This window comes from Colossoma macropomum, unplaced genomic scaffold (genome assembly GCF_904425465.1).
Source record: "Colossoma macropomum unplaced genomic scaffold, Colossoma_macropomum, whole genome shotgun sequence".
In the NCBI taxonomy this organism is placed as follows: domain Eukaryota; kingdom Metazoa; phylum Chordata; class Actinopteri; order Characiformes; family Serrasalmidae; genus Colossoma; species Colossoma macropomum.
In genome coordinates this window covers 26,661,457-26,673,694 of record NW_023494784.1, presented here as the reverse complement: position 1 = coordinate 26,673,694, position 12,238 = coordinate 26,661,457, and the positions used below count along the sequence as shown (strand labels likewise).

Sequence of the window (12,238 nt, the reverse complement as noted above, 5' to 3'; positions counted from 1 at the left end):
TTTTTACACCTCTAGTGGTTTGCTCTGGTTTGGGTTCATATACCACTATGACATAGCTCTTCAGCTCTGGTCTCAGCTACCAGCAGGTGGTGCAGTGCTGGCTGTGTCTCACCTGTTCAGAAGTTTTGTAGAAGGCCACAGATGCATTGACCAGTTTGAGGCGGTCCTCCATCTTCAACATGAGCTGCTGCCAGTGCATGGCCACCTTCTCAGCGCAGGTGCGGATTGCTTCAGGGTCATAATGACCTGCCTGCAACATAGCTTCTGCCTTCTGCTGGACCTGCAGGGCACTCTGATGGGTCTTCTGCAGAGAGTTAGCGTGAAACAGAGACTGGAGACAGAGGGGAAGAGATAGAAAAAAAAAAATTAATGCACTGTTTCTATTGTGGTCATATACTTATAAATGGCTCTATTACAGACAATGAAAAAAACATAATCCTAACTTCTTGTTAACATAATGAGATTTTGTTTTAACTTTAGACCAATTATTGGTCCATTTGTCATGCAATAGTCACTCAATGTAAAAGGTGAATGCAATTTCCAAATAGTGTAAACAATTATAATAGAAAAAAAAATAAAAGTTTTGATATGGCAACAAAGTTATCTGGCAAATTTGGGCACACAGTATTAGCAGTTATGAGTTGTAATAAACTACAAAACAGTTATATAACATAACATAAATGTAATATAAACATCCTGAAGGGGAATTCCACTGATTTTCAAAACTTCTATGTAATAAATTGTTAAGATGCAAACAAGAGTGGATATATGTGAAATGTCTCATTTTACAGAAAAATACAGAGTCAAAATTGTAGAGGCAATAGGAACGAGATGGATCATAAGCTACATAGATGGCCATTAGATGAAACTGTTACACATGAATTGCCGGATGCCTGAGACAATGTTTTAAAGTAGTTTGGAGTTAAACATATGGCCTTATAAGTGTTTAAAATACATTCATGGCAGAGAGGTATATGCGTGTTCTAAGGCTATATATCACCAAAAGAAAATCATTTACTACAACTTTATCTTGATCAATATTCAATATAAAACTTGTGTAGGTTCACTGGTCATTTTTGGTAGAAAATAAAATGGCAATATTTGTGCTGTATGCATTACAACCTCTGGTTCCTATTACCACAACTGTAAAAAAAATCTGTCTGTAAATTCTCTACAACACATCATGTCACATCAAAACACTCTGAATGAGTTTCCATCTCAATGACTGCATTATGCAGGAAATGCTCTTCAAGCAGGAGCAAGAAAAAACAAATTTGTTGAACAGCAAACACCAGTTCATTGAAAGAAATCCAAAAGCAATAATCTCTGGATTGCTCTCAGCAGTACTGCTATTACTCAACATCATCCAAACTCCTGCTGCCTCCCTTTTCCTTCCTATCGTGTGTGCAAACCCTCTGCATGACAGATTTAGGCCTTCTAGGGTCAGCAGACTACCCGCTCCTTGTCTGCTGGTGTGCTTGTCGTGAAGCGGGGAATAAATCTAGCTTTAATAGTGGCCGTATGAATGTTTACAAGCAGAGCTGAACAGGCAAAATTCAGTCCAGAGCAGGAAAAAACAACAGCACAGTGAAGCTGGAGCCAAAAGCCACAGTGATAAATGAACATCACAGCCTGGAGGGGGAAGAGTGCAGACACACATCCAGCACCCAATTATGAGAGATTTCTACACTAATAATAACAACAATAAATATGGACACATAAATCTCTGCATAACATTTATATGATGTAAGCATCCAGTGCTTTGCTATGTGGATAAAATACACTTTTCAAGAGGAATGAACAAAATCCATGTGTAATATACAGAATAGTATTTAATTGTGAAGGTTCATCTTAAAACTTGCACTTGAGCAGACAGAGCTCCTGGCTTACTAATGCCAAAAAAAAAAAACTGAATTGCCAACTCCAAAAAGCAGACAAATTGTAAATCTATCAGTAATGTTGTCATGCTTGTCTCTTTTATAGCACCATGTGGATTACCAGCTCCTCCTGTATCCGTTTGGCGTAGCGCAGCGTAATCTCTTCCATAAAGGGCCCTACCCTAAAGGCCTTCACTCTAAACTCTTCCTCATAGGAGGCAGAAGTCTGATGTGTTTCTGCTTTTCTGAGTAAATACATGCATATCGCTTCTGGCCTGGGGAGCGGGAGGTACAATACTGATTGCATTAAAGCAGCTACAGCTACTTCCTGTGCATTGATTCAATAAAAATGTTGCTAATAGGTTCTTAAAGGGGCTTTGTGTTCATCCGCTCAAATGGGTTCCAGAGCTGTTCTGAGATACATGTGTTTTTAGAGTGACTGTGTGTGTGTGTGTGTGTGTGTGTGCGTGTGCGTGTGCGTGTGTGTGTGCGTGTGTGTGTGTGTACACATAGTCTCAGGCTATGGCATACAGTGGGCTGGAGATTGTGGGTATGGAGGGGGGATTTTATTGGAAGGCTGTCTAAATAGGGACTTCATAACACATGCATAAACAGTGAATAACATTGCAATGTTGAATACTTAAAAAACTGCTTACACCAATAGTCACAAGATGACATAAGAATTTTTGTGAAGTAAATGACACTCGACTGACATAAGAGTACTTGAAATCTGTTACATTTATAACATTGATCTAAAGCTTAATTTCTAAAAAATGGAACTTACAAAGCAGTTGCCTTGGTCAGAACACCACATATAAGTTCTGTGGAAGATTCTGATGCCCTCAAATTTAAGTAACCATTTTTATACATATTTTCACATAGCATATGTATATAGGAATACATACAAATTCCTGCACAAATTTCCTGTACATAAGTAAAAAATACTAATAGCCCTGGGAAAATATTATTGTAGTAAAACTTCCGCATCTGCATTTCTAATTGAATACAAGATACCCTTGAAAAAATATTACTGCGGTAAACGTTTGCCAATAAATTGAATACAAAAACAGAAAATAACTTACTTTTAAATGTACTGAAGTAATAAAAGTCAAATACATTGAGTTTTTACAGTTACGTTATATTATTCTAATTAACCATTTCTATTACAGAGGACATGCAAAAAAAAAAGTAAGCTGTTAGCCATATGGCCACAATTACTTTTACTTTTACAAGTACTTTTACTTCAAGAAATATACAGAACTGATAACTTCTTATCTAGGCCTCTGCATCATAAGTTCTATTACTGGAGAACGATATTTTTTTAGTAAAGAGTGTTTTAAATGGAACAAATGTCTGTCACTTTAGTTTAATGCATATGTTAATGCAACATCAATTATTTCATGTAACATATATCATCTTGCAAGTCATCTTGCAACACAAGTCATCTTGCAATTACTGGGATAAGATTTTTATAAACTTTGAAGTATCAGTAGCAAGTGTTACGGACTCCTCATGTCAGCAGTCTTCAAATATCGTTATCAAGGATTACTGTATGTATATTTGGGTGAGTTCGGTAGGTGGGGATAGTGTTAAGTGTGTGTGCACATGTGTGTACCTCTATAGCCAGCTGGAACTGTTCGTGCTCTCTCTGTAGTTGCTCAGCCTCAGACAGGGAGCTGGCATTCACCATGCTGGCATTCAGCATGGACTCACCGTTACGGATCCATCCCAGCACCTAAACACAAAACCACACATGTACACACATGAGCCAGAACCTAAAGATACACCCTGCATACAGCTCCTCTATGCCCTTACTGACCTGAGTGTTTGTTATACAACTTGAACGATATGTAACACTGTTTTGTTTCATGGGAATTTAAGCCTTTTCATGCTACACTAATCTGGACTATTTGTTGGTTTTAGAACAAAATCATGTGAAATCAAGCTTCCCTCGAATCCACGGTGGCTCTACCCAAGAAGAATTCCTAAAACTGTCTCTTGTCTCTCCCTTCTTCCTTCTCTCTCTCTCTCTGGTGATCTTGCTATCAAGCCATTTTTCTCCATTAGCACTCATGTAAGTGGAAGCACTTGATGCCTGTGTCTGGGGACACGCTTTGGCCCTTAATTAGGTACTGAATGAGATTAGAGCTGGAGGGGGAGAGATGGACACCAGAGCAGCAGTGGCCATCAACATGCGCCTGCATTACTCTGTATTGATCTTCAGTCTGGACCACTGAAACTGATAGAGCTGAAATGGCTCTATATGGGACAGTATAAACGTACTATAGCACTCCAAGAGCAGAAGATGGATTTATTTTGGTGTATTTTACTTTTGCATGGAGACGTTGAACATGATCTAAATGGTCTCTATGATATTGATACATCAACTCATTCTGTATGTAAAGTACAATAAAGTGTAAAACCTGCACTTGAATATGGCAGACAGACTACTAAACCTATACTGTATACTTTTTAATGCAGCTGATGTCATGCTATGTAGATGGTGCTAAAAGTGCTCTCTCACTGTTGCAGTGACTACATTTAAATGAAGCACCTGGTACCAATGTTTTATTAAAACTTTATTAAAAAGTGGAAAAATGTCCCCTGTTGCAGAGCCTGTATATGGAGCTATTAGGAGCTGCAGCTGCATTCTTCTGATTCATTTTAAGAGGCACACACTAGCTCCACTGTTTGCCTGTAGAGTCAATGTGCATTAGAAAGCTTTACTGGGTTCTGGAGGCAGCTGTATCTTAGCCCTACAGTGCATGAGAGAGAAATAGCAGAGTTGAGTATGTCAGTAGAATGTTTATGCAGTGTTTATACATCTCAAACCACTGCAGAGGAACAGCATCAATAATTTACAGATCTTCTGCAATGCTTTTGCAACTCTATGATTTCCTTGCTGAGATGCTGTTTTTCTAAGATATAGGATAAACAAAGATTGCTAAGCGCTGTGGGCCTGGATTACTAAAGTGTACGGCAGAGTCGGAGCTGCTCTGGGAGATAAAGTGTTAGCACCAGTGGAGTGGAGGAATGGCATGTTTTATTCATGTGGCCACATTTTTAAAAACAAACAGTGTTTTCACTCAGTGAAGAGGCACTGAGAATGAGGACACAGTGGAGTAGAACTAGCTTGTACTGTACCTCTTTATAGCTCACTGCAAAGCTCACACCATATTTACTTCAAAACACTGAGCTTTCTGCAGCACTGCTAGTCTCTCCACTTGGATTTAGATAACATACACCACATGGATCATACTGAACATTTTTTAATAAACAGACAGATCATGTTTGTGACAGAAATGATCCAAAATTATTTGTAATATCTTTATTATCATTAATTATTATAATTAAGAACACTTCTACCATTACGGTATCACTTTAGATACAGTATACATGTTCTGCGATGACAGCAGATGATACGTATCTGCCTAGTCTGGGTTGTGTGAATGCATGAGTGTGGATTTACTTTTATGTCTGAACAACAGACACAACAGGTGCTATAGAAACATCCTAACTCTAAAATCGTATCATATCGGTTTAGTAACCATGACAACTTCCATAAGGACTGAATTTAGGACAGTAGCTTGTACAGAATAAGTTAATTATCTGATCTAAAGTTAATTTAAATCTAAAAACAGTATTACAGAAGCATTCAATCTGCCCAAATTTCCTAAGTACAATCCTGACTTCAGGACAGGCCCAATGGTGTCTCAGCTTCCTAATGTTTTAAGCTTCTGTTCCTACCATTATCTGTTGGGCAGCTGTGACAGAGAGTATAACAAGCTCACTAGCATGAACTAGCAGATGCTGTTACAGTTATTCATACTGTAAAACAGCAGCTAAACTTGTGAGATTTTTTATTTCCTAGCTCTGCAGTTCAAAAGCCCCTTTGATCCAATTCCCTCTCATTATCAACATGTGTTAATGTTGATAAAACTGCAAAATAAAATATTGCAGTGATGGAAGTAAAAAATGAGGAGACCAAGTTAAATGCATGGCTGTAAATCAGGGGAAATAAGTCTTGGTTAATGGAAGCTGAAACTGGGAAGCTACTGGGGAGCAGTCACAATATTGTTAATTTTTATGAACTTCCAATTCATCGCACTTTAGTTTTGTTTTGTCCTTTTTGTTTGGCTAACTAACTTACAGTTTCGTTTACATTATTTTGATGAAGTGTTTACATTTAAGCTGTACACACATTGTCGGTTGCTTGGTAACATACATGACAATTGATTTTTGACCTCAGTTGAGCAGATTAGCATTTCTGAACTTGAGATAAGGCGTTATAAGATATAATTCTTCAATTAAGATAGGATCTGCTCAAAGAGCTTGTCAAATTGCAACTTACGACGAGTTTCTGTAATGCAGCCCTAGTTGTACATTGTCGCTGTCCAAAAAAATATACCTCCATCTTTTTTGAACCCAGTGCTGTGTGGAAATTTCATTATGAGCTTAGGCACAGAAATGTTCAAAAAGTACTTGAAATAAAATGTATTTACACTGACTTGCATTGAAAGTTAAGAATGTTTTGCCTTCTTTTACTATTTACTTCTGTTACTATTTTGGAGATACTTGTTTTTATTTTTGGACAGTGACAATTTTCTGCTCACATATGTGCATGGGTGTGTTTGCATGTGTTACCTGTTTAACCTCAGCCTGTAGATGCCGTAGTTGGAGGCATTGTTCTAGTCGTTTCTGTGTCTGCTCTGCGCTCACATCCAGCTCATGTTGCTTCTCATGAAGGAACTCCAGCAGCTCCTGAACTTGAGTGGCCAAATCCACTTCCTTCTCCCCAGTTAACTCAATACCTACACGCAGACAAATATCAAACACGCCGGTGTTAAGTACAGCAATGTAATGTGATGAAGAGAGTGACTGTAGGATATGGATCAGTTCACATGAGGATAAATAAGCAAACAGTGGTGGAAGCACTGTGCTTGTTTGCAAAGATGCACAAAGAAATCATAACCACTGGGTGGCAGTATACATCTATTTTCTCTATGGAGTGCATGGTGCTTTAATAATGCTGCTCTTCAGGTCAGTACAGTAAAACCTCATGGTGGGTAATTTGTTATTTACATTCTTACACATTAAAGCATATTTTCTAGGAGCACATCTTTTGATAATACAGCACGTGCCTTTTGTGGCCATGGATGTTCCAGTATTCCAGACCAAGAAATCAACACTTTTGAAACGTGCAAAATCATAATTGAATTAATGGGACACTGAAATTGGACTATACTGCACTGAAATTAAATACAGAATTCCAATCACAGAACTTAACTGAAGTGACCCAAGGTGCTCTGTGGAACAGGCTAGGACACGCCCCGCCTATAGGAGAGAGTGTGAGATTGTCACAGTGTGATTTGGCAGAGTGGCTGTCCAAAGCCAGGGCAGAGAAAGGCTCATGAGCCAAGGCCCATATGTGGGAGTGAGGGGGGTGAGCGATGGGTCAGCAATTTAGAGAGAAAAGGCCTGTTTCCCATGTTAAAAATATCTCTTAGAGACAGAGGCTGAGGCAGAGAGAGGGTAAGAGGATTCAGTGGGGGGGATGCTAGGGGTGGGGTGGGGGGTGCAATAGAGAGTTAGGAAGGCTGGGATCAAGATAGAGAGAAGAAGGGAATATGGAGAAGGGAGATGGGGAAGGTTTTGCTTCTTTAACCTAATTCTTCACCTTTCTCCAGCTGGAGCTGAGCACAGCTGTTGAGATAGGCCTGAGACTAGTCCCTTAGAACATCAGCTTCCCCACTGGATTACTCACCCACACACTGCCTATCTCCCTTTCATCATTTTGTGTGTCTTCTGCCTCTCTTTTTTCCAGCTCTGCCTTTCACATACTTCTGATTGACTGCTCATAAATTGTAACTTTCTTAGATGTGAAGAACCTCACAGACTTGGCTTATAACGCATTTATTACTCACATTCATTCACTCATGTTCAGCAGGCTGAAGATTCTCCACAAGGGGGAGTTATGAGCACTCTAGTAGTTAATATTTTGATGATTAGACATCAATTTGTAGTTAACTATTAGCATCCAGACGAGGTCTGAGTTTTGTGTATGGAGAAAATAAACAGTGTTTTCGAAAATCACTGATATCGCAGCCTGTGCTAAACCAAAAAGCTGATATCTTTTGTCTCTGTACATTTTTCCCAGGGCTTTACGTAAAGATTCTGAGCATATAGCACTGATATTTACAAAGTTGCATGTGTTGTAGCACAAACTGACAAGTACACATCTCAATAATTGGAACAAACTGTCATTTTTACTGTGAAAAACAGAAGTAGAAAGTTTGTATTTTTTTCCTCATTTTGTGAAATGTACAGATCATATTCTTTTTGTTCTGAATAATTCAGATTCCCACAAGGGAATTATTAGCACTCTTTTGCGCAAGGAAACACACACCAGCAGTAATGCATGTATAGTTGGAGTCATAAATTCAAAATGGGAAATGTAGTACTGTATTATCTAAACGCAAGGCTTAATGTTATTTAAAATGTGATTTTTTATTTAATCAGCTTATTCTAAAAACTGCATAAAGATAGTATAAAGGCTCAAGAAGACAAAGGCATAAGGGGGTACCTCAGCTTTTAAATCCAGAGATGCATTTGGGAAGACTTATTTTTTCAGCAGGCAAACAGCAAAATCTTAAATCATTGCTGGCTTCATGTATAACATTACAGCATCAAGCTAAACAACATTTGGACATTTTGTACATTGTGAGGCCCTTTGTTTACAAACATCTGGAAAAGCTTAACCTGTGTCGCATGACAACGCTAAGCAGACGACGGCTTACAAATAACTGACTATCAAGAACTGACTACAATTTCCATGAGCACTTGGACTCAAAAAATATCTGAATGAAAATGTACAGATGTGCACTAATAGCAGTATTTTTTTAAAACAGCATTGATTTTCAAATTGGCAAAACCAGCAAATACTGTCGACTACAAAATGACACACAGCCTCAGAGGCCTATTGAAAGGAAGGAAACCCACACCTGCAGAATCTTATGAGTGCATGTTTGTTCGCAGTCACAAAAAACATGTATATGAAGTAAAAACCATGCCAAACACACTCTTCATAGTAATATGAATAAGATGTACATTTAATTTTGCTGCTGTTGCAGTACAACAACAACTCCACTGATATGCAAAATATTCACTTGAGCAGAACATACTTCATCTAGATCATGAACATGAGCACAGGTTACAAGTCACCAGGAAGACTTGCGCCCCATGTTTTTTGTTGCTAGAGTGACATCTAACAATTCATTTTTCTGTCAACCCACCCAACCTTCCATCACCCTCCCCATATCTGCCTCTGACCTCACTCTCTTTCTTGTCGGGTCCCTGTCCCTCTCACCTGAAGCCTGGACCTCCATTATGTACTGGTGCAGGTCCTGGCCCTGCTGGATGACCTCATAGGTCATGTTGTTCATGGCCAGTTTTCTCTCAGCGTGCCGCTGTAGCCTCTGCTCCACCAGACTGGGCTCCTCCGCGTTAAACTCGTTCACTTGTCGCATCAAGTCCTCATTCCAGGCATCCAGCTCTGCAGTGACCTGCATGTTACAGGACAGATCATGACTTAATACTCAATATTACATGATGTAACATCATTTGAGCATTTTCATGCTGCTTGAATTGGATGGGACAAACTCAATCAGATCCCCCACCATACGATCCCACGCCGAACTGCTCTGATCCACTACAGAGTACAGATAAAGCAACTAGTTGTAGCTTGTTGAAGTTGTGTCATCTGTGCTTTCAAAAATCTGAAGAAATTATATTCGATTGGTCTTTGAACCACAGGGTGGTGATAGATTCTTTCTTTCTCTTTTTCATCTTTGATGTCTTATATGGTACTCTCAGATTTTGAAACACAGATCACAGAATTGTTCTGTAAGAAATACTCCTTAAACAGAATATTCACATCACAGCACACTTCTCAGAAGAGAATTCCCAGAAGTCAGCAGGCTAGGCCTCATACACTATCTGATTTTACACATCAAAGATGCGTTTCCCCCAAATAGAAACATAAAGACACACCCCATTTAATCCCTACTTCTAAATGGAGTCGAACTGATATATCGTTTGACTGATATTATGGTTCCACAGATTTAGTGCCTTCAGTGGAAATCTTGCAGAGTGAAGCACTAATGATGTTTTTAAATGTTCTATAGGAAAAGACTTTTATATGGAATATGGAACAACAACCAAACCTGCATTAGGCACTAAAGGAACTCTTGTTGTAGAGTTCAACTTTGTGAGAATTTGTCTGATGTCCTTAAGGTTAAGTTGTAAGGTTATTTGTATGTGTTCTCTATTTTATTCAAGACAATGTGAGTTTCTGCTGTTTAAGTTTAAGAAATGTGACAGTTGAGAACCAACAATCACATCTTTCAACTGATAACTGACGATCACACCAGTCAGTAAAGCACTGGCAAACTAAAACTACTGGAATCTATTAAATATTTGACTATATAAAATATTTAGTGGTGTCAACAGTAATGTGTTAATAATGTGTGTAAAATGATTAATGCCACAATTTTTTTAATGTTGTTAAAGCATTTTCCTATTTCGACCATTCTGACCACTCATAGCTCCACCCTGAAGCCCAGCTTCTTGTAGTCTTCTGTAGTCTTCTAATACAAATACAGTTTTAAAATGACACTCCTCACCTCAATGGTGTACTGCTCAAATATGCGCAACTGCAAGAAGATATCCAATTTGATCTTCCTCTCGTGGAAGAGTTCTTCCATCTGACCCTGAGCTTCATCCAGCTGCTGCAGTACACTCTCAATGTGAGCGATAGAGCTGTTATGGGGCATCTTATTACTGCTCATTGCTGAATCTCTGTGGCAAAAAGGGGAGATATGATATTAGTGTGTAAGTGTGTGTGTTTGTGTGTGTGTGTGTGTGTGTGTGTGTGTGTGTGTGTGTGTGTGTGTGTGTGTGTGTGTGTGTTTTGAGTGCATGACTGTGAGAGCTCGGGAGTGTTAATGCTAACCTGAGCTGCTGAATGAGGTCCTCTCCCTCTTTAATAACATTGAGTGTGGCCTCCAGTGTGGCCGTCTGCTGCTGTTGGAACTGTTTGATAAGCTCCTGTACAGAATCCACAGAGTCTGAGCACACCTCCTCCAACAACTCCTTCTGCAGGTCCTCCATCCATGTCCACAGCTTCAAACACAGACATACACAGAGTAACTAATGAGCACAAGCATTATGTACGTGCACATTTGTAGTAATATCTTTGTGGAGGTTTTCCACTGATGTATAGTATTGTGCAAAAGTCAGAGACCACCCCTCATTTACTTAATTTTAAGTCAAAACAGATTCTAAGTACAAGTTCAGAAAAAAGCATGTAATATATTTAATAAAAAAAAATATGTAGAAGCTTCAAAAACTAAATATAATATAAACATTTCAGTATTTAGTGTGTCCACCCCTTTATTGCAGCATCCATTCTTTTCCAGAGACTTGCTTTCAGTTTTTCAAACAAAAATATTTTTCACACCTCCAAAATTCAGTCTTAGAAGCTGGTTGCATTTTCCGCTTTCACGATCCAAGTAATCCCAAACACATTCAGTGATAATCTCTCAAAGATGAAAGCCTTAAGTGTTTATCTGATGGTGGCCGTTTTGTAAGGAGGCACAATTTCTTTGTATCTTTTAAAAGTTGTTTGAACTATTTTCCCTTGAAATTAATTTTCCCTTTATTACGCAAGTGGATTATCTTATATCTAATTTACTCAGAAATATCTTTAGAAAACTATACTATACATAGATACATAGTATTATGGTGCTAAAACATATCATTAAAGAACTATAATTTGTACTTTATGGCTGTTTTGACTGGAAATTAAAAAAATAAAGGAGGTCTCTGACTTTTGCACCACACTGTGTTTTTAATTTTGACTAAATTTTAATATCATATCATACCTTTACCTTAGAACCGAAAGGAAATCATTCGGTTACTTTAGTATCATAATGTTCATATTTTATTTTCACATTATGGAGACATATGGTCCCCAAAAATAGAATATATCAGAGTACACAAACACACACATCTTTACTATGTACACTACATGTACAAAAGTACTTAGACACCCTCTCTAATTAGTGAATTCAGCTACTTTCAGGTGCACACAATGCTAACACAGGCGTTCCAACGGGCACACACAGGTTGTATAATCTCCATAGAAAAGCTAACAGAATGGCACTCTCTGGACACAGCCAAACCTAACGTCACCATGTGCAACGCCACACATCAGCAACAGGAGTGTAAAGGCCCCCAGCTTTGGACTTTGGAGCAGTGAAACTGTGATCTCTGGAGTGAACGAGCGCCATGCAGTATCTAAC

At 38.6% G+C, this 12,238-nt stretch overlaps 1 protein-coding gene across 1 annotated transcript in view; it reads right to left on the bottom strand.

Annotated features, from left to right (window-relative positions):
- Positions 1–12,238, bottom strand: part of kalrna (kalirin RhoGEF kinase a) — a 212,163-nt gene that overhangs the window by 67,236 nt on the left and 132,689 nt on the right. The window contains exons 12-17 of the mRNA XM_036566096.1: positions 10,888–11,057; positions 10,559–10,733; positions 9,244–9,439; positions 6,522–6,688; positions 3,493–3,612; positions 113–331 (exon numbers count right to left, since the gene is read on the bottom strand). Coding sequence (XP_036421989.1) covers positions 113–331; positions 3,493–3,612; positions 6,522–6,688; positions 9,244–9,439; positions 10,559–10,733; positions 10,888–11,057 — 1,047 coding nt within the window. The remainder of the gene's footprint in view (positions 1–112; positions 332–3,492; positions 3,613–6,521; positions 6,689–9,243; positions 9,440–10,558; positions 10,734–10,887; positions 11,058–12,238) is intronic.